Consider the following 23129-nt stretch of genomic DNA (forward strand, 5'->3'; position numbering starts at 1 on the left):
ATATTAACATTTTAATTTTTTTGGCAAAGTATGTGGTTTGCATATTGGAAAAAAATAACAAAGCAATGTCCATAAGGACGTCTTAAATGCTATAATGCCCCTCAAACTTTTTAAAAATCTGTGATTACCATTCAAATGCAAAAACCGAACAGCACAACTTAAATGAGTAAAGTGGAAGAACATGTAGAAACGAAAGTGCACAAGAAGTGCTTGGACAGTATTCAGAGAAGCTTTGCTACACATTAAGTAAACATTTTTCAGAAACTTGCTGCTTTCTTTCATCTGTAATTTTGTGGTTATTTCCAGCACGAGGACAAATAAATCGTTTCAGTAACCGTTTGGAGCGGTTTCAGCCACAGGTGATTGTGTTATGATAACAAACAATAATTCAAATACAAAATCGTATTTGAGTCCCATTGAATTTTAAACTTCTCTTGGGCATTTCTATATAAGGACAACGAAACCGATCTATGTCATGATGTAAGAAACGGTAAGTGACAGAAAAATGTGCTGACAGCTGAGAGTTACTTGACGTGTGTATGTGAGAAGTGATGAAGCCTCTATTCACATATTCAACAGAATTCAGTTTTGATTAACGTCAGTAGTAAAATATCTGTTTTGACACCGAGCTGCAGTTTTCCACTGGAACATTTGATGACTGCAAAATTGCTTTAAAAAATAACTTGTCATGTTACAAAAAGCTGTTAGTGATTTTTAATTAGTTCATATAAACCTCTGAACGTTTTTAATTAAATTTTACAATTTGCAAGCATATTTTTACATCAAATCCCACATTAGTTGTTTAAATATACAATTTTTTTCACCAAATAGGCTAGTGCCAATGATTTTTTTCCTTTCAAATTTTGAGTAAATATTTTAATGTAGGCATTTACATATATATATATATATATATATATATATATATATATATATATATATATATATATATATATATTGCAATCGGAATTATTTGCGCCCGCCCCCTCCCCACTTTACGTTTAACAGATTTTTTTTTCAACACATTTTCAGTCATAAAAGTTTTATTGCTCGTTTCTATTAATAAAATCATTTTTATCTTTGCTATCATAAAAATACATAATATTTGATTAGATATTTTTCAAGACACTATAACTACAACATATACTATAATATTATAGTGTAATAATTACACTATAACATATAAGGTTAACTAGGCAAGTTATTGTAATCAGGCAAACCATTGTATATCGATGGTTCTACAGACTATATATATATATAGAGAGAGAGAGAGAGAGAGAAAGAGCATAAAGGGGCTAATAATTTTGACTTTTAAATGTTTATTAAAAAATTAAAAACTGCTGTTATTCAAGCCAAAACCAAACAATTAAGAATAGAAGAAAAAACATTATCAGACAGACTGTGTCATTGCTCATTGCTCTGATAAACATCATTTGGGAAATGATGTTTAAAAATAAAAATTCAAAGTGGGCTGATAATTTTGATTTCAATGTGTGTTCAATAAAAATGTTACAGTTTGCCAGCATTATTACACAATTTAACATTAATGCAAAAGCATTAGTTGCAACAAATTATTTAAAAATGGACCAATCAGGCATTCAATTGTCTACCTCTGAACCCTTTGTGAACTTTTGTGACTTTTTAATTTTTACCAAGTTATCTTTATTTTACAGCGTTTATATAGGGTAAAACTAAAAACATACAACACACTTGCATCATTAAAGTAAGTATTATATTATTATATATTATATAAGTAGCCTAAATATAGGCCTACTGTAGGTATCACCTGTAAATTACCAATACTTTTCTACAGCGGTATTTTTTTTCATACGTAGCCTTATATAAATAAACAAATATTCATTAATTAATTCATTCATTCATTTTCTTTTCAGCTAGTCCCTTTATCAATATGGGGTCGCCACAGCGGAATGAACCGCCAACTTATCAAGCACATTTTTTACACAGCGGATGCCCTTCAAGCCGCAACTCATCTCTGAGAAATAAATAAACAAATGATAATGAATAAAAAGTAAAAGTAAATGAAAAAAAAATATCATATTTGGAAAAAGTCTAATGTTTTCAAACTGTAAAAAAATATCTGTATATTAGCAGTGATATGTTGTGATTCATGTATTTAAAAAAAAAAAATCTTTTATTTATGCTTTTGAATTGCATTAATGGATCGTTCTTTCAACAAGTTTTAACCTTGAAAAGTTCGAATAGTCACTTTTATTAATTTTTTTTTTTATCGTTTAAAGCAGCTGTCTCAAATGCCAGCCCGCGGGCCATTTGCGCCACCTTAACTCTTCCCTTAGGCCGCAACTGACATATATAATGAGATTCGGCCCAACAAATCATATTTTTGAATTATAACGCACTATAATTGTTGTGCAGTCGCATATAACCACTTGTGGTTTTGACCTTCACCTACTGGACATTTAACGTAGCCTATTTGTTCTAGTTACTTTCGTTTTTTTTCTCAGCGTGAGAGAAACGCACATGCGGATTGTTTCTGGGGCTGATTTTAACGTTGAAATATGTCCTTAAGTGCTCTGTTTTTACTAAAGCTCTATTTATGAAAATATTTAAGGGTTATTTGATTATTATCACTTTTATGCCACCTGTGTAGTACAAACACATCTCCATGGCTTACAAGTTATGATGGTAGTGTAAATATGAGCATTTTGCTAATATTCGATTCAAATAGTATCATTTAATATATTTTTCTCATATGCATATATTACAAATTTGACTGCTGGCTGAATTGAACATGTTAAAGTAAAAAAAAAAATATTGCTAATAATGCAAATAAATGCATTATAATAATGTATATTGATGGAAATAAGTCCAAATCCATAAATAAATAAATATACTGTGCTATGTAAAAAAATTAAGCTAAGTACAGAGGAAATAAACTATTTAAAGTAAACTAAATTTAAATTAACTGTGTGAAATCTGACTTTTTAAGCACGTGTTACAACTAAACATCTGTCTGTGACAACTTGCCCCGCAGGTGGTGTAAATAGTTACATTTTACTTCTGCCACTTTTGTTAATACTGCACAGAAACCATAGATCCGGTGGTCATACTTTTAGTGCTCATTTGTAGGAGAGGCTTGTGTGTTTGCTGATGAAAAAATATGTAGTTTGTCTAGCCTCGTTACTTTGTTCATTATTTTGCCAAAACCAAAAAGTGCTACTTTGTGTCCCGCTGTCCCATACTTTCTACTCTTTGGTGTAGTTTTACAAAAAAGAAAGATATTGAGAAGAACAATTACCAGTAAAGTCACTAAAGTTACCCGCTCTCTGCTGTTCTTGCCCCATCTGTTAAGCTTTTGGTTAAGTAACGATTGGTACAGAATAATAACTTTGAACCACGCCAATAAGAAAAAAAAAGAAGGAGCTTTGACTGCATATATTGGGGAAGATTGTCTGAGTGCATCAATTACATTAGGTTTCCACTTTTTTGTTGCCCTTAAAAGTTGAAGCGGCCCTCCTATGAATTGTCAGACACTGATATGGCTCCCCACCAATTTAAGTTTGAGACCCCTGGGCCCGGTTTTTCAAAAGTAATCCACTAGGATTTTGGATAAGGGATTGGATCAAATCTTGAAAATGGGTTTTTTTAAAAAGAAAAAACGGATTACATAATCGGATTAGATCACGTAATCCAATCTTTGTTTTGATCCGGATCAAACCTTTAGTTTGGGTTTTTCGGACCTTTTTTGTAGGATCTGGATCACTTTGATCCAAAAAACATGGATTAAACTGATCCCATCAGAAGGGTGGATTTAGCGTGGATTTTATGCCTAAAATGTCATGAAAACTTTATTAAAATTTATTAAACAATACTATTTTTGGATCATGCAGTATCTTACGAGATATACTATTTATTCATAAGGTTTTAATTTTATTTGTTCATCTGTCAGGCTATAGTGATTATTGGCTTTAACGTATTTAGCCTTTCTGTATAGGCCTCCAGCAAAGTAGAAAGAGTTTGTTCTCATCAAATCCCCCAAACAGCTGTCAAAACTGACCAAAAACAATACATTTTATTCCGTCACTAATTGATATATATATATATATATATGTATTCATCACAATGGAAAATATTTTTCTTATTAGAATATTTATTAATGATGATAGCAATGATTACAGAATAAACAAAAAATGCAAGAATGACTGATTTTTTAAATCTCTTTCAACAATTGCAAAAAGAGACTGAAAGGGCAGAAGCACAGCTTCGCCTGGCAGAGAAACAACTGACTCTAACCAAACTGCAGCAAACCAAGGCCAGACTTGAGATCCCCCTCCTAAAGGATACGCTTCACATCAGATGAGGAAGTCTGAGATTATTGTGGAGTTTTTGACATTAAGTATTTTTTAAATTTACATCTATATTTGAAACTTATTATAAATATCCTCAATGTACAGTGTTTGTGTTGTAGGTCTCAGATGAGCGGACTCCTGGAAAAGGATGGGGTGGGCTTTTTCTTGTTTTTCTTATTTATTATTATTATTAATTAAATATTTATTACATTTTCTTAGTTTTCATTAAAAAAAATTATATTGACCCCACGCTGGCTATTCTACTTGTCGCTCTTTACATATCTATAGTTCTACATTGTGATTTCCTATCCTGTTTGAGCACTGGTAATCCAGATTTAGTGATCCTGAAAAGTTCCTATCCAGATCAGATTGATCCAATCCAATGTTGCTTTGAAAAACTGGCTCAAAAAGTAAGCTGGATTACCTGATCACGGATCGCAAAAACAGAATTACTAAATCTGGATCAATTTAATCCGGATTAAACCTTTTGAAAAACCGGGCCCTGGTGTAAAGGGATATGTTTTCTCAGTTGTCGTTATATATTATGGTACAAAACCTTGTAATAAACTTTCAATACAGTTTCTGTTATTTTACAAACGTATTTCTCTCTATAGTATTTCTTATAAGTTATATATTTTCAAACTACTAAAATATCAATAAAAGTCATTTTGTTAAACCATAGAGTTGAATTTTCGACATCTGAAGTTGACAGCTGGGATCTAATCAATTTGCAAAAAGTGCACTAGTGAATCACAAAATCTTTCATTAACACTTTTTTCAAGTGAACAACTTAGTTTTTAATACCTCCAAATGAAAAACACGCTGCTAAATTATTTGATCTAAAAAGTAGATGTTTGAATTACATTTTGAAGAGAATAATGGACTAGACTAGACAGAAAAACGTTGGTGTCTTTGAAGAAAACAATGACTGATTGGGTCAGAGAGGAGGAACATCTAATAATATCTCACTCAAAAAACCCACCATCAGAGCTGTTATCATTGGAAGTGTTAATATGTTCCATCTACTCTACTGTTATCTGCATGCATACAATATTCCCACTCATGACAGTCTCATTTTCCACATCGGGGGGTCATGTAGATCTTCCCCAGCTCTCCAGTTATTCATTATTCAAATCAGCTGTACAGGCTACGTGTACAGTAAGTAGGAAAGACCCCATCACTCTTGTGTCGCCCCCTCTGATCTGAAGAGAGACTGTAAAAGTGAACGCTGTATCCGCGTGTTCTCTGCAACCACAACATGTCCCAGATACAGCGCAGTGGTTTATGTTAACCTAGGCTGATATTTGGGTTGTATTGCGTTTGTCTTGTGTTTTCGTGTGAAATGGGGGCTCTTGGGCACATGACAGAGCATGAGAAGGCGCTCAAAGGAGGAAAATGGTGAGAATCAAAAAATGAAAGCATGTTAAGATCTGCGGTTATATCCTCCCATACTTTACCACACAAAGACATACCTACATAAGTTTTTTCCATGGATTTACATATTTACATATTCAGTAGCCAGCTTATTGTTTCCACTTGGTTTAGAAATGTTCCCATAAATGATCTTGAGCACAGCACCTTGAAAAGGTACAAGTTGATGCGCTAAATTGACAGGTATTAAGATATGATGATTAATTTAAAGATTTGTCTTTAGACAATTTCTGATATTCAAATGTTAATAGGATATGTCAAAATGTATGTAATTGCTTACAAAAGTTGTTTTCATGCCCTAAAACACATTGATCAGGTGTGAAATTAATTTTACAGTATGTCCTTGTTTATGGCCTAGTGTGGGCCAGACAGGGCATGCTGTGAGCACATACAATTTTTTTAATCGCCAACCTTTGGCCCATTAGTATTTGCCCTCTATGGGCAGCACCTCTATCCCCCAGGAGCCTTCACTATGCTCACACTGGAGGCCATTTGAGTACAGTGAACTCATTGTCATGTTTAAGAAACCAGTCTGAGATTATTCACGCTTTAGGACATTAACCTGCTGGAAGTAGCCATTAGAAGATGAGTACTCTGTGGTCATAAAGGGATGGACATGGTCAGAACAATACTCAAGTAGGCTGTGGTGTTGACATGGTCCTCAATTGGTACTAATGATCCCAAAGTGTGCCAAGAAAATATTTCCCACACCATTACACCACCACCAGCAGCCTGAACCGTTGATACAAGGCAGGATGGATCCATGCTTTCATGTTTTTGACGCCAAATTCTGACCCTACTATCTGAATGTCACAGCAGAAATTGCGACTCATCAGACCAGGCAACGTTTTTTCAATCTTCTGTTGTCTAATTTTTGTCAACCTGTGTGAACATTAGCCTCAGTTTTCTGTTCTTAGCTGACAGGAGTGGCACCAGGTGTGGTCTTCTGCTGCTGTAGCCCATCTGACTCAAGGTTGGACTTGTTGTGCGTTCAGAGATGCTCTTCTGCATACCTCGGCTGTTATGAGTGGTCACTGTCGCCTTTCTTTCAGCTTCAACCAGTCTGGCCATTCTCCTCTGACCTCTGCCATCACAAAGGCATTTTGTGCCCACAGAACTGCTGCTCACTGGATATTTTCTCTTTTTCGGACCATCCTCTATAAACCCTAGAGATGATTGTGCATGAAAATCCCTGTAGATATGCAGTTTCTGAAATACCCAGACCAGCTTGTCTGGCACTATCAACCATGCCACATTAAAAGTCACTTAAATCACCTTTCTTCCCTATTCTGATGCTCGGTTTGAACTGCAGCAGATCGTCTTGACCATCTAAATGCATTGAGTTGCTGTCATGTGATTGGCGGATTAGAAATTTGCGTTGAGAGCAGTTGAACAGTTAATAATACCAATTTAATAATAAATTAGGTCAGAGTGGGGACAGAGTAATAAAGGATTTACTTTGTGAGCCATGAGAACATTTACTTTCAAAGCTATAGCAGCACATTCAGCATGCAACTGTTGACAGAGCTGCAAAACATCTTGTGATTTCATCAATGTTTATGTTTAGGTCTGAATTGTTTGAGTTCCTGTTTAAAAGTAAATCTTGTATAAATGCAATAGTTCTAGTCTAAGTAATACTGTTACTTTTGATACCACACATGAAATATTTGCCACATTCTCTCTCTCCAAACACACAAAATTCAGGAATTATCCAAGTACACAAATTTATTTATGAGCACTCACTTCAAGGGCACTTGAAAGACTGGAAACTAAGGAAAGACATGGTGTTATTAATTCAACACCTGACAAAGGATTGAACAAAATCAGTTATAAATACAAGTGAAATAATTGAATTAATAACCAACAGGGGTGAAACTCACGAGCTAACAAATGGCGGGAAAATGGAACAAAGGATTTACATGATAAAAACATAAAGCACATGGAGCACTGCACACGGAAAAAAATAACATAACAAACGCAAGACACCAGAATGTGACATTATAACACTTATTTTTTACTTCCATATATTTCTTTTTGACAGGGTCAAAAGTGAATTTATTTGTAAAGTGAAGTTATTTTAAAGTTGTCCTACATTTATACATAATACCACTGATATTGATAGAACACATTTGTAAGTTACTGACCACAGCAATAAATGTGTTCCTGTCTAAAACACCATCTTTTTTTAGATTCTCATGACATTTTTTTTACTCCCACAGTCTTCATTGTTTGTTCTTGCTCCTGAAAACAATAAACTTTTAAAAATTATTTTAAAATGTAACAAAAATGATTGTCGAATGTTAATAGAATCCATCTTATAGTTAATGTGATGACCTGTTATTGTTTTATCTATCAGAGCTTCACCCACAAGATCGTTTGATAAAATGAATTGCAAAAATGTTGCTGAAGTGTCAAAGATGTTATTGATTGACTACATTTTAAGAGTTCTTTCTGTGATCACTTTAAAAAAAAGAATGGAAATTGAACATATAGATGCTTCAAACTGAAAGAACTACAGGAGGTATCGCTTATGATTTGGATTGTGACAGAAAGGAGGAGTGAAAAACACAGCAAAAAATGGGAGGGGAGAGATTGAGTCAGATGCAGACTCTTTTCTTCATCAAAACAACTCCAGCCCCCATATTCATGTCACTCGCTCACAGTGTCTCTGCGTTTACTGGAAGTGCTGCTGTTTTAGAATATGCTGATTGCACATCCGCATATCAACGACTGAATCTAATGCATTCTGGAGCACAAGACTGATACTGGGCTGACATAACAGAAAACAACACTCAAACCACATAAACAAACAATGATGCCATAGTAGCGGCTAAAATTATACATGACATTTCTGCTGAGATATGTGGAAAGGGTTAATGTCAATATCCAGAATTCATAACTGATGCAATGATAACATATGTTAAGCAATTAAAGTCGATTATTTAGAATTACTTAATGTTGTGAAAGATTTGAAGGTAGATATGTTTCATTTGAATAGCTTTTTATTTCAAATCATTTTTGTTGTTTGAAAAAAAAATGCTAGATTGTTTCAAGTCAAAGTTGCATTGTATTTAATATATATATATATATATATATATATATATATATATATATATATATATATATATATATATATATATATATATAAACAATAAAATAAAACGCAACTTTGACTTGAAACAATCTAGCATTTTTAATTAACATTTTAAATTTATTTTACATATTAATTTATTATTGATATAAAAAAATAAAAATAATAAAATTGAATAAAAATATAATTAAAATAAAATGCAACTTTGACTTGAAACAATCTAGCATTTTTTAATTAAAATTAAAGAATTTATTTTATTTATTTATTTATTTATTTTATATAAAATAAAATAAATTAAAAACTAAACAATTTTTTTAAATTAATTATTATTTTTTATTTATTTATTTTAATATTTATTTTAACAACCTTGACTTGAAACAATCTAGCATTTTTACATTAAAATAAAATTTTTTGTTATTTTAATTTTTTTTTTTAATTTTTTTATTTGCATGCATTTTATCACCCATGAACTTGCCTTGACTTCAGAAACTACACAAACAGATAAATAATTTATTTGGTATTTATTTATTAAAATGACAAATCGCAAATATATAAATATATTTCTTGATAACTGTAAATGAATTATTTTTAATGCTGGGCAAATATTAATCGAGATTAATCACATCCAAAATCAAAATAATTAAAAAATTCAATATTAAAACTAGATTATTAAAGTTCGTCGAGACAAACTTTAGGCTGGCTTGAGAAAGCTTTAATTTTTAAGTTTTAAAGCATATTTAAGTTAAAAGTAGCTTAAAGTTTTAAAGCAGTTTAAAGTTTAAAGTAGTTTAAAGTTTTAAAGTTTAAAGTAGCTTAAAGTTTTAAAGTAGTTTTAAGTTTAAAGTAGTTTAAAGTTTAACATGATTCTAGCATGAATTAGCATGTTGTTAGCTTGATTCTAGCATGAATTAGCATGTTATTAGCATGATTCTAGCATGAATTAGCATGTTATTAGCATGATTCTAGGATGCATTAGCATGTTACTAGCATGATTCTAGCATGAATTGGCATGTTGTTAGCATGATTCTAGCATAACTTAGCATTGTATTAGCATGATTCTAGCATGGATTAGCATGCTACTAGTATGATTCTGGCATGAATTAGCATGTTACTAGCATGATTCTAACATGATTTAGCATGATTCTAGCATGGATTAGCATGCTGCTAGCATGATTCTAGCATGAATTAGCATGTTACTAGCATGATTCTAACATAAATTAGCATGTTACTAGCATGATTCTAGCATGAATTAGCATGATTCTAGCATGAATTAGCATGATGTAAGCATGATTCTAGCATGAATTAGCATGTTGTTAGCATGATTCTAGCATGACTTAGCATGCTATTAGCATGATTCTAGCATGAATTAGCATGTTACTACCATGATTCTAGCATGAATTAGCATGATTCTAGCATGAAATGGCATGTTATTAGCATGATTCTAGCATGAATTAGCATGTTACTAGCATGAATTAGCATGATTCTAGCATGGATTAGCATGATTCTAGCATGGATTAGCATGTTACTAGCATGATTCTAGCATGAATTAGCATGTCACTAGCATGATAGATTAAAATAGTTTGAAGATAGATAGATAGGTAGATAGGTAGATAGATAGATAGATGATAGATAGATAGATAGATAGATAGATAGATAGATAGATAGATAGATAGATAGATAGATAGATAGATAGATAGATAGATAGATAGATAGATAGATTAAAACAGTTGATAGATAGATAGATAGATAGATAGATAGATAGATAGATAGATAGATAGATAGATAGATAGATAGATAGATAGATAGATAGATAGATAGATAAAACAGTTTATAGATAGATAGATAGATAGATAGATAGATAGATAGATAGATAGATAGATAGATAGATAGATAGATAGATAGATAGATAGATAGATAGATAGATAGATAAAAACAGTTGATAGATAGATAGATAGATAGATAGATAGATAGATAGATAGATAGATAGATAGATAGATAGATAGATAGATAGATAGATAGATAGATAGATAGATAGATAGATAGATAGATAGATAGATAAAAACAGTTTATAGATAGATAGATAGATAGATAGATAGATAGATAGATAGATAGATAGATAGATAGATAGATAGATAGATAGATAGATAGATAGATAGATAGATTAAAACAGTTTATAGATAGATAGATAGATAGATAGATAGATAGATAGATAGATAGATAGATAGATAGATAGATAGATAGATAGATAGATAGATAGATAGATAGATAGATAGATAGATAGATTAAAGTAGTTTATAGATAGATAGATAGATAGATAGATAGATAGATAGATAGATAGATAGATAGATAGATAGATAGATAGATAGATAGATAGATAGATAGATAGATAGATTAAAGTAGTTTATAGATAGATAGATAGATAGATAGATAGATAGATAGATAGATAGATAGATAGATAGATAGATAGATAGATAGATAGATAGATAGATAGATAGATTAAAACAGTTTATAGATAGATAGATAGATAGATAGATAGATAGATAGATAGATAGATAGATAGATAGATAGATAAAAGCAGTTTGAAAAAGGATAGATAGATAGTTTTGATGTCACAAAGTTAGATTTATTGTTAAGTCAATGTCAGTCTTTTGCAATGGAAGTCTATGGGACAGTTGTTGCTAGGGTGCAGTATCTGGTAGTTAGGGTGTGGCTAGAAAGTTAAAAGCTCATCAGTTATTGGCAGTTTGGTAGTCTGAGTTAAATGAGCTCAGCCATTAGTCTGTATGACAGTCTGTTGCAGAGTTATGAGTTCACAAAGTTTGATCCCATGTTAAGTCAATGAGAGTCTTTTGAATGGAAGTCTATGGGACAGTTTCTAGGGTCCAAAAGCGGTTGCTAGGGCGTGACCAGAAAGTTAAAAGCTCATCAGTTATTGGCAGTTAGGTAGTCTGAGTTAAATGAGCCCAGTTAGAAGTCTGTGTGACAGTCTGATGCAGAGTTATGAGGTCACAAAGTTTGGTCCAATGTTAAGTCTATGGGATTTTTCTGATGGTCCCGGGACGTTTTTCGGAAAATCGAAAGTCGGATCAGTCGGAAAAGATATGGCATACCGAGTCAGAATAGTTTGGAGGTCTGGTGTGAGTTTGGTGGTCATAGCTCGAAAGCTCTAGGAGGAGATAGATTTTGAATTTTAGTCTCAGAAGAAGAAGAAGAATAATAAAAAAAATAATAAGTTTAAATAGGATTTCAGTAGTCTGGCTTGTTTCTCAAGCCAGCCTAATAATTAAAATGTAATTAATCACAGCACTAATTGTAACTGTAGAAACTAAGTTCTAATAGTAACATACATGCTTTTTCTGCAAAGCTGCAACAATATGCATTGTAAGCTGAATAGAAGTGCAGTCCCCTACTTGTTTAAAAACAGAAACAATCTGTTTACATTTCCCATATTACTTTATCAACAAAATAAATTCCATTCTTTGAAGCCAGTGACATACTTTCAAATACACGTTTTTCACATGTTGTGAGAAAATTCACGCTAGACCTGGTGAATCCGTGGGAGAATAAAACCTCAAGTATTGCCTCTCCCTCATTCAAATGCTCTCTGAGTGTTTCTCTTTCTCTCTAACTTTTTCCAAAGTACGTCAGTCGCGCTACACATCAACAAGCATCTTCAGAAGTCATGTGATGTTGAGAGGAACTACCAGCTCCTCCCAAACACTACAACCCACACAAACCACCCACAGAGATATATATATGCAAGAACAAAGAGGAGAGAATCCACACATTAACTGAGAGTTTGATTGAACGCATGAGGGTTTTTTATTTTTGCAGAAAATTTGCTACAAGAAGATAAAAGAAAAAGAAAAATGACACTGACAGGGCTTGTGATGGTTTTGGGGTTGGCGCTGGTTTTTGAAGGTGAGCTGTTATGATAGTACTGCCATTCAGTACCGGTTTTGTTGAATATTTCTATTCTTGTTTTTGATTTCATTTAGTTTTATGAGTTGCTGTTTCTGTGCTCTGCAGGTGGTGAGTGCCGGCACCATGAAGTGTTTGTGGCTGAAGGTTCAGTAGCTGTGCTGCCCTGTATGGATGAATCTTCTTCAGTCTCACATCCTAATGCAGTCTACTGGAGCAAGATAGTCGGAAAGTAAGAACATTTCATTCATTCTTAAAATAATAATAATAATAATAATAATAATAATAATAATAAATAAATAAATAAAAAAACTTTTTTTTTTTTGCTAAAAAGGAATCTTTGTTGTATCAAAAAGTTTGTTTGTAGATGTTACTTAAATTATTGTTAGTGTCAGTATCATAATTCCATATATGAGGCAGTGATTAAAAACAACAAAAAATATTTTTATAAATTAACTTTTTTATTTATCTTTTAATTAAAGTATTTTTTTTAATTAAATAAAACTTGTCTTTTTTTTTTTTTTTTTACCTTTAAATAGTCTTTAAATGGGTTGTTTGAACCCAAACTTGGGGAAAATAGCAAACTCAAATTTAATAAACATATCTAAACATTTTTTTATTTTATTTTACACAGTATTTTTAAGTGTGTTTAAAAGTAAGATGTAATAAATTATTAAATTAATTATTTGCTCTTTATCTATATAGGCTGATCTCATGATTTTTACTTTTAAATATAGTTATTTAATAATAATAATAATAATAATAATAATAATAATAATAATAATAATAATAATAACAATGTAATCATAAACAGACATTTTCTGTTAAGCTGTAAAAAAAAAATATGCAAAAATGTATGTAAAATTAATTAAAATTTTACATGGGTTGTGCATGAAAATGTATTACTATCAAAGGCATTCACAAGCTTAAAATTTCTAAAAGAAATATTTTGCAGAGCATTTTATTATCCTAAAAGGTTCTTAAAGGAACCATTGACAACAGTATTATAATAATTAAATAATAATATTTAAGGCTGAATCAATTCATCCATCATTCAAATAAATACAACCATCATAACAATCTGTTATGACAGCATTTAAGCATAAGAGGATGGACTTTAACATTGGATTCCTTTACCTAGTTCACAGAAGACAGTGTGGCGACGAGAGAAGAGTGGGTTAGAGTTTCGACCACTCAGAGACCTACCACGAGCTAAATGTCCTGCTCCCAACTTTGGAAAAGGTGATTATAGCCTTCACATCACCGAAACGAGGCTGGCAGATGGAGGACAGTACATTTGTGAAGTTGAAGGAAAAACTAAGATGCAGAAGGTCATCATGCTGAGAGTTGTAAGAGGTAACAGACAAACACACACACACACACACACACACACACACACACACACACACACACACACACACACACACACACACACACACACACACACACACACACACACACACACACACACACACACACACAAAAACACAGTAAATACACTGTTTAAAGTTTCCAGTAAAAAAAAAAACATGGCAGCTAAAACTTTTTACATTTTACAGTAAGGTTTTTTTATTAATTCATAATATTAAACACCAGTTTTAAAGTATAAACACTACACATCGTATATATTAAGGAAACATGCTATTAACCAGGTGATGGAGGGTTTTTACATTGTATGTACACTGTTGAAAAAAAACCTGCTGTGGTTGCCTGTACTATTAAAAAAAGAGTAGTACAATTTTCTAAATTTGACGGTAAACTACCAAATTTGATTAGTTTATAGTATTACACACCAGAGTTTTTCAAGTACAAACACTACACATTATATATACAGATGAAGTCAGAATTGTTTGCCCCTGTTAATTTCTGTTTAACGGAGACAAGTTTTTTTCAACCCCTAAAGAACAATCACTACACATATATTAAGATAACATACTGTTAACCAGGTTATAGATTTTTACCATATTTTTACAGTTGAAATTATGCAAATTATTGACAATGTAGTCAATTTTTCTGTAATAAGCTATTTTTGGCTGCTGGAAAAGCCACATTTTATATAACTTTCTTTCTTTCTTCACAGCATCAATTTCTCCATCTATTGTGTTTGAGGGTTTAAGAATCGAGGCAATGTGCCATGTCAAACCCGAGACATCAGATATAAGTATTAAATGGAAACAAAACGGTGAATTCATCAACAGTGCCATTATCTCCACCGTCTCCCAAAGAGATGCAGGACAGTGGACCTGTCAGGTTTCATACAATAATATGAAAGTGGAGGCCACCACGACCCTACAGGTCAGAGGTAAGAGTTCATTTTTATAAAGCGGCTTCATCTATAAATAAATATCTTCTGCATTGTGGTTAATTCATCTCATCTAATTTTTCTCCAGGGATCTCCTCTCCTCAGAATGACTCTTCAGTGTTTTATGGTTCGGTCGGTTCCACGATCTTCTTACCCTGCGTCTTTACTGATGGTCTGATCCCAAACACAGTAAAATGGTTGAGAGCATCTGCTGCCACAAACTCTCCCGTTACTCTGCCGCATTCAGCATTCAACTCATCCTCTGGGTTTATTAAGAGAGTGGAGGTTGGAGATGAAGGGACGTATATGTGCTCAGGAGTGATGGAGGGATTGAACGGAAGATCAATTAAACTGCAAAGAACAATGAAGCTTGTAGTTGCTCGTGGTAAGTACAATATTATAATCAAGTTTAATCCAGAATCAGATGGAGCTATGTAAAATAGAAGTACAAAATAATAATAAAACTAAATAATAAAATAAAGTTTATTAATACAATTATTAAATTTAAATACTTTATTTAATAAAACTATTATTTTATATTTTATATAATTAAAATAATAATATAAAATTGAAAAAATATATGAATGTCATATTTATACCATTTTTACTTAATTAACAAAGACACTAAGACATTTTTACACAATTTTCGATCGGACTAAAAGGCATTTATAGATATATCATTTATATCACTAAATGCAATATATTTTAAATATATGTTAATGTATAAAATATTTATCGGATAATAAAAATAATAATATAGTTTTTTATACCATGACTGAGTTTATTTAGCTTAATTTTTTTATTTTAAATCAACATAATATTCTGAAACACAGTAAAAGAAAAAAATATCTATCTATCTATCTATCTATCTATCTATCTATCTATCTATCTATCTATCTATCTATCTATCTATCTATCTATCTATCTATCTATCTATCTATCTATCTATCTATCTATCTATCTATCTATCTATATATATATATATATATATATATATATATATATATATATATATATATATATATATATATATAGGAACTGCTTTAATTGATTGTAAAAAATATTACTGTATTTGTAAAACAAATTTCAGCTGGCCCATATTTGACTTAAACTTTCTAAGAAGTTAGTAAGAAGCTTCATAAAGGCTATAATATTGGCTGGATTCGTAGTAAGCTTTACTAAACAGCTACTCTGAATGTTCACTGGAATTCAAATTAAGTCTTAACTTAGTTAACCCAAAAATGAAAATTAACTTACCATTTACTCAGTTTTAAACCTTTATCTTACCCTTTATCTTAACCTTTATTAACCTGTATTTTTTTTCTGTTAAACACAAAAGATATTTTGAAGAAAGTTGTAAACTGGTACCCACTAACTTCCATAATAAGAAAAAAAATGGACTATGGTGGTCAATGGCTGCCAGTTGCCAACTTTCTTCAAAATATCTCATTCTGTGTTTAACAGAAAAAGGAAACTCAAAAAGGTGTTAAACCAGTTAATGGTGCATAAATGAACTTGAATAAACTTGAGCAAGAACATTAGTTTAACTTAGATTTAGCTTTTCCAATGTTTTATTAATAGACTTTTTTTTTCTTAGTTTCTGAATTGTTTTTTTCTGTTTTTATGTAGTATTGAGTTCCTCCAGCGACCCCATGACCCTAATGTGCAATCTCAGTGACTCCAGCCAAATCACCTCCTATGAATGGCTTCGTGTGAATTATAGTCCAAACGACACTCAAACGCTGACCACTGTTCAAAGGACCAAAAACCCCAGCATTCGAGTGACAGAGAAAGATGCTGGCGAATGGATGTGTCGCTACTATGGGAATCAAGGACAATTGGGGAATGTGACGTCTCATTTTTACACAATGGGTAAGCAGAGCAATTAATGTATGCAGTGATTTTTGCATGATCAACTGCACAGTATTGAATAAATATCATTATGTGAATTTGTTTAATATAGAAAAGCACACATTTGCACAATATGATATACTGTATAATAAAAAAAGTCCTTAATTTTACATAAAATAACTTTCGTTAAATTACAGAGATTTACCGTTAAATAACTGACATTAAATTACAGAAATTTACTAGAAATTTCAATGTAGGGAAATTTCAAAAAATTTAACACTCGTTAATCTACAGTGACTTTTTGTAATTTAATGTCTGTTATTCTACGATAAATTCCTGTAATTTAATGGCAGTTATTTTACGGTGAATTTCTGTAATTTAACGTTCATTATTCTACGGTAAATTTCTGTAATTTAATGAACGTTATTCTACAGTGAATTTCTGTAATTTAATGTCTGTTATTCTACGATACATTTCTGTAATTAACGTCTGTTATTCTATGGTAAATTTCTGTAATTTAACTTCTGCTCTTCTACGGAAAATTTCTGGAATTTTATGGCCGATATTCTATGGTAAATTTCTGTAACGTCTCTCATTCTATGGTACATTTATGTTATTTAACAGACATTATTTTATGTTTTTTCTTTTTTAAAATTTCTTTTTTTTTTTTTTACAGTGTAGTTAAAATCAAAATAATAAATCTTTTTTTTATTTTTTATTTCTACAGGTGCACTTAAGAGTGGAAACTCAAGTTCTGGCAATAAGACGGCTATGGTGCTGGGATTAGGGTTTTTTTTCATGGTCATATTCCTGATTTTGTTCCAGATGTACAGAAACTATCGTCGGGTAAGTTTCAATCTCATTTAGCCAATTTAATATCAGTATTTACACTCTAATACCGAGTAATCTAATTTCACACTTATTTTAATTCCTCCTTACAGAAGCAGAAGATCCATCTTTACCCAGCGATGGAAAACATCGTCCATCAGACCATCACTGAACGCGAGTGGAAGGAAAGAAGCAGGGAAAAAAGAGCTGAAGCTTGTATTGGAGAACCAAAATCAGTGTGTGTTTGAATGTTTTTTGTTTTAATATGTAGTTTGTGCAAAGGGCAGATGCCTGTATGTTACTTTATGTGGATGTGTATGTGTGTGTGTGTGTGTGTGTGTGTGTGTGTGTGTGTTAATTGCAGACAACTGTAGCAGTCCATTTAAAATGTAAATATACTACTATTAATTATAATTTTCTATAAACTATTCCTGGTGCAAATATACACATGTAAAATGTATGTAAATAAAGTGAACATGTCTTGTTTAATTGCAATTACTTCTTACTGCTTCTTGTGTACAGTAAATACGTTATAAACAAGTCTCTTAAATGGATATACACCTATACAGAAAAATAATTGTTCTTTATACAAGTCTGACTTTTAGAGACACAATGTTAATCAATCTTTCATTATATATCTATAAAAACAATTTACAAGCTATGGATGTCTCTCAAATACATTTAAGTATAATAGTCATGCTACATGATCATAAAAATATATATAACATTCTTTACACACTTCTCACACAATGCTATTAAACCTTTAAAGAACACAACATTTTTCAAACGGTTAAATTTTTTTGATTACCATAACCCCAAATGTATATGTAAATACATGTGTAAAAGGGGATTAGAGGGTATTTGTAGAAAAACCATGATTCATTTGTGTAAGTACAGTAGTTCAACATATAATTACACCTCACTCCATTCGTTATCATCATGGCCCTCCGATCGTTTTGTCTTTGACCTGCGGACTCCATTGGAGGTGAGTGACTGTTCAAACCAGTTTTCATAATCTAAGTCCTCAAAGTCAAAAAACTCCTCATCGTCAAAACACCAGCCTGGCCAGTCCACACTGATACCCTCCAGAACGTTACTGCTTCAAACAGGAGAAAACAGGGGGTTATGGGTACATGTCTTATGAAATTATGACATGCAGTCTATTTCATGGCAAAATAGTATTTTAGTAATTATCATTAATAAATATAAACAGTGTGTATTCAAATTTTAGTTGAGGCTAAAAGTTGATAGTAAAAGTACCAAAAGTACAATCAAATAGTTAGAAATGTAATTAAACTTTCATGGTTTTAGTTTTGAATTATTTTTGATTGTGTTTCTGAAGAGTAGAAGTGGAATTGATTTGTTGAAAAACTATATTTAATAATAATATTTACTGCACATGCATTTTCCTTGCTAATGTATGGAATACTCTATATGTGGTTTTATATATTTTGTCCTATATTGCTTATTTTTTATATTGTGTGCTTATATTGTCACCACACATTTTTTTGTGTGTTTTAATAGAATAATTTGTTGTTTGCACACTCAAATTATCAATAATTATAAATATTGCTATAATGTTAGTCAAGTTTTGGTAACACAAAGAAACATTTTTATACAAATTGAATGAGCATGAATTTAGAAACGACAATTGACCCAGCAGGGGCTCAAATCAATGACCTTCTTGCTGTGAGGCGAGCTTTCTACCCACTGAGCCACCGTGATGCCCATAATAAATGTTATAAAATATTTCTTGCTTTTTTGTGTAAAAACCCTGAATTGATAATAATATTGATAATAATAACTTGATATCACCTAAAAATTGATAGTAACGAGCATGATACTAAAAGTACAATCAAATAAAAATGTATTTTTGAATGTAGGTCTGAAGGGGAGATGGGGATTGGGTTATATATACTCTCCGAAATAAAGGTATTAAAGTTGTCACTGGGGCGGTACCTAAAAGGTCCACATAAATACCCCAAGGATACATATTAGTACCTAAAAAGTACAAAAGTGTTCCTCCTAAAATTGTAGGTACTAATATATACTTTTGAGATACTAATAAGGACCCTTTAAGTACAAATATGGACCTTTTGAAAAGGTACCCCGTCAGTGACAGTTCGTGTACCTTTATTTCTGAGAGTGTATAATAATAAAAGTTATTTATTTATCGTACCACTATGGAATGACTGAGAGAGCTTAACGTGCTGTAATTTAAGAAAACACATACAATTACAAAAAACGCCAGCAAACTGAGTAAAGATCTTCACACGTGCTTCAAATCATCACAGTGCAAATACATTTTAAAAAAAATGCAATGCATTTTCTCACAACGCAAACATTTTACAAAAACCCAGTACATTTTCTCACAACACTTTCAAATAACTCGGAACACAATGTAAATGTTTCAAAGGCACGCTAAAGCGTGACAGACCTGGCTATTTAGGTTATGGTTAATTAAAAAAAATATATTTATTATTATTATTTATTCAAATAAAAATAAAAAACTCACCTTTCAAAGATCACCTACAACTTCACTGAGCAATGTGCTGTGTTCCAATTTGCATACTATCCTTCCTAAATAGTATTTGAAAATACAATTAGTATGTCCCAAATGGTAGTATGTTGAAAAGAGTATGTCAAAGGTTACCGGATGGTTTACTATTTTCAGTTAAACTTTAAGGTGTAGGAGCGTCCATATTCTAACAGCTGGTATTGCCTACAGTACATTGCGGGTTGTACATGAATTCGATTAGAACTACAAATGTGGGTGAAAAGTGTAAATAAACTACAAACATGGTGGACCTGCGAGACCAACCGTCAAGTAGAGAGGCTTCCGTCAAGATGTTTGTATGACTGATAATTAATATCTAGCCAACTGGAAAATATTTAAATTAATTTATATTTTATCTGCAACAACAATACTGAACTTATATAACGTTACAGACGTGTTTGGACACCTGGATGCATAATTATCTAAAGACCTGAGGAGATTTCTCTACATAAAAGACTTGTGAATGGGAGATTAACCTGCTGCTGCTTTTCCAATAAGGTAGGAAATTGAATATGACAGAAATGTGGATGATGTGTGGATGATTGACAGGGCTCATACTAAGCAGCATAAAAATCTGTTAACGAGGAAGTAGTATGCCACAAATCTTGCATACTCTTCTGCTACACACTCAAATGTACATACTTTTCCTTCACAAAAAAGTACATAATTTTAGGATGTAGTATAAGTATGCGAATTGGGACGCAGCAATAATCATGGCACAGTGGCATCTGTTGTGTTTTTAGGTCCACTTGAAACATTTCCCTTGTGTTCCATTCTTTTTGTGTTGTGAGAAAATGCAGCGCGTTTTCATAAATTGTTCGCGTTGTGAGAAAAAGCATGGCATTTTTTATGTGTATGCATTGTAAGGATTTGCAGCACGTGTGCTGTCAAACGAATGAAGACCTTTTCTTTATTTGCTGGTGTTTTTTGTAATCGCATGTGTTTTGTTAAAATGCAGCATTTTAAGCTCTCTCGGCCACAGTAAAACGGTTATTTTGAAAAATGTTAACAGATTTTATCCTGTATTGCATGTTTTTCATATTTTAAGCTCATACTGTCAGCACACTTTTATACATTTTGTGTGTTTATTAATATCATATTTTGTTGTTTGCACAATATTTTACAATAGGGTTGTATTAGTAATGTTAATTTTAGCCTTTACTATCATGAACAAACAATGAACAATACATTTATTATTGTATTTATTCATGTTTGGTAATGTTAGTTATTGAAAATAAAGTTGTTCACTATTGGTTCATATTACCTCATCATGGAATAACAGCCATGACTGATGACTTGATCATGACTTTAATACCTCATTAATAAATTTTAAACTATATGTAATTAATGCTGTATATATATTGCTCATTAATAATTTATGCTAGTAAATACATTAACTAACATGAACTAATAAAACCTTTTTGTAAATTGTGACCATTATGAGTATGGCTATATTAGTGCAAGTCAAATCAAGGTAACACAATGAGACATTTTCTTGCAAAACATGAATTAAATTAAGTATTTTTTAATACATCAAAACACTGAGAACATGAAAAATCAAGTACTTTGGCACTTTGACTTACTGTACTTTATCCACTAATGTTTTCTTATCTGGAATTTCCCTGTTTGCTCTTATAAAGTGCCTTTGACACAAACCTATATTACACGATGCACTGTAAAACATATCTATGAATTAGCACACAAAAAAAAAAATATATACATTGGATTAGATCGTATTTTTAAGGTATGTGGTTGCAAACTATAACGGGATAATGGGATAATGGTTCTGTAATGCCCCGCCAGCAGAGGGAGCCCTCGCCTGAATACTGACTCAGCTCCGCTCCCTCTGCGGCTACTTCCTGTTGGTGCTGTATTTCAGTGTGTGCTCAGGCCATGCTTCCTTGCGAAGTATTGCCAGTTTAACTGCCTTACTAAGCGTTGTTCCAAATTACTTTCATGACTGTTATCCTGCGTATGACCATGCCTGCCTTGATCACGTACATTCCCTGTCTTTGCTCTTTTGATCTGTTTTGGACTGATTATTCTAATACTGAAGCTTTGCCTGAACTTTCACTACGTCTTCTGAATTTCTCCCTTTGTTTGTTGATTGGATTGGACTGCATACTTCTTGCCGACTCTCCCCCTGTTTACTCTTTGATGTCTCTGCCAAACCCCTTTAATAAACTTCTGCATTTGGATTCTAACACTGTCTCAGACTCCTCGTTACACTAACAACTTTTATGAGCTGATTTTAAACAAACAAATGAAATGTAGTACTGTTCAACTTCATTAGCTTGTTTAAAGTCAGCTCATATAATTTTTTTGCAACCACTTACCTTAAAAAAAGTAGTAAATCCAATAATTCCTTTTTTCAGTGCAATTTTCCATATTTTGTAATTCATGTTTTTTATTTTTCCCTGTTTATTTATGCTTTTGAATTGCATTATGGGACCTTAATCTTTTTCAATAACCTTTAAACCATTAACATTTTGAAAAAGTGACACATTTTTAATAGTATAAAGTGATATATTGTCTGTGTTGGTGTACAAAAACATGCCAGTATGCAAAATAAACTGCCAGTACATTTTCTGGAATTTTACAGACTTATTTCTCTATTCAGTTGTAGTCAGAATTACCAGAATTATTATTCAAGGGGGCTAATAATTCTGACTTCAACTTTATATTATTTCTTTTACAATATATCATTTAAAACTATGAGAATATCATCAAAACCCACTTTGTTATTTGTTATAGAGCTAAATTGTCAGCTTCAAAAGTTGACAGAGCAGAGATTAAGGTCTATTTTAGTGAATTGATGAACTG

The 23129-nt window shown here is 31.9% G+C and overlaps 2 protein-coding genes across 6 annotated transcripts in view; one reads left to right on the forward strand and one right to left on the reverse strand.

Moving 5' to 3' along the window:
* Window positions 1-12042: 12042 nt before the first annotated feature.
* lag3 (lymphocyte activating 3) lies at window positions 12043-18244 on the forward strand. Of its 2 annotated transcripts, XM_087286828.1 has the most exons (8): window positions 12043-12768; window positions 12877-13000; window positions 13910-14124; window positions 14849-15070; window positions 15159-15455; window positions 16700-16942; window positions 17649-17767; window positions 17863-18244. In XM_087286828.1, exons 1-8 carry the CDS (start codon window positions 12717-12719, stop codon window positions 17995-17997), a joined length of 1407 nt encoding a protein of 468 aa, XP_087142954.1. In that variant the 5' UTR covers window positions 12043-12716; the 3' UTR covers window positions 17998-18244. The 2 variants fall into 2 exon arrangements, with proteins under 2 accessions (XP_087142954.1, XP_087142955.1); XM_087286829.1 differs by lacking the exons at window positions 12043-12768; window positions 12877-13000; window positions 13910-14124 and adding an exon at window positions 14161-14371 and having other exon boundaries at window positions 14421-15070.
* Window positions 18216-23129, reverse strand: part of plekhg6 (pleckstrin homology and RhoGEF domain containing G6) — a 57054-nt gene continuing 52140 nt past the window's right edge. Inside the window, exons 15-16 of one of the 4 annotated variants that reach the window (XM_087286822.1) lie at window positions 20265-20329; window positions 18216-18845 (exon numbers count right to left, since the gene is read on the reverse strand). In XM_087286822.1, the coding sequence (XP_087142948.1) occupies window positions 20287-20329 (43 nt within the window). In that variant the 3' untranslated portion in view covers window positions 18216-18845; window positions 20265-20286. Of the gene's footprint in view, window positions 18849-20264; window positions 20330-23129 lie in introns of all 4 variants that reach the window. The other 3 variants (XM_087286823.1, XM_087286821.1, XM_087286820.1) reach the window with 3 other exon arrangements.

This window comes from Danio rerio, chromosome 16 (assembly GCF_052040795.2).
Source record: "Danio rerio strain M-AB ecotype USA chromosome 16, GRCz13ab, whole genome shotgun sequence".
In the NCBI taxonomy this organism is placed as follows: domain Eukaryota; kingdom Metazoa; phylum Chordata; class Actinopteri; order Cypriniformes; family Danionidae; genus Danio; species Danio rerio.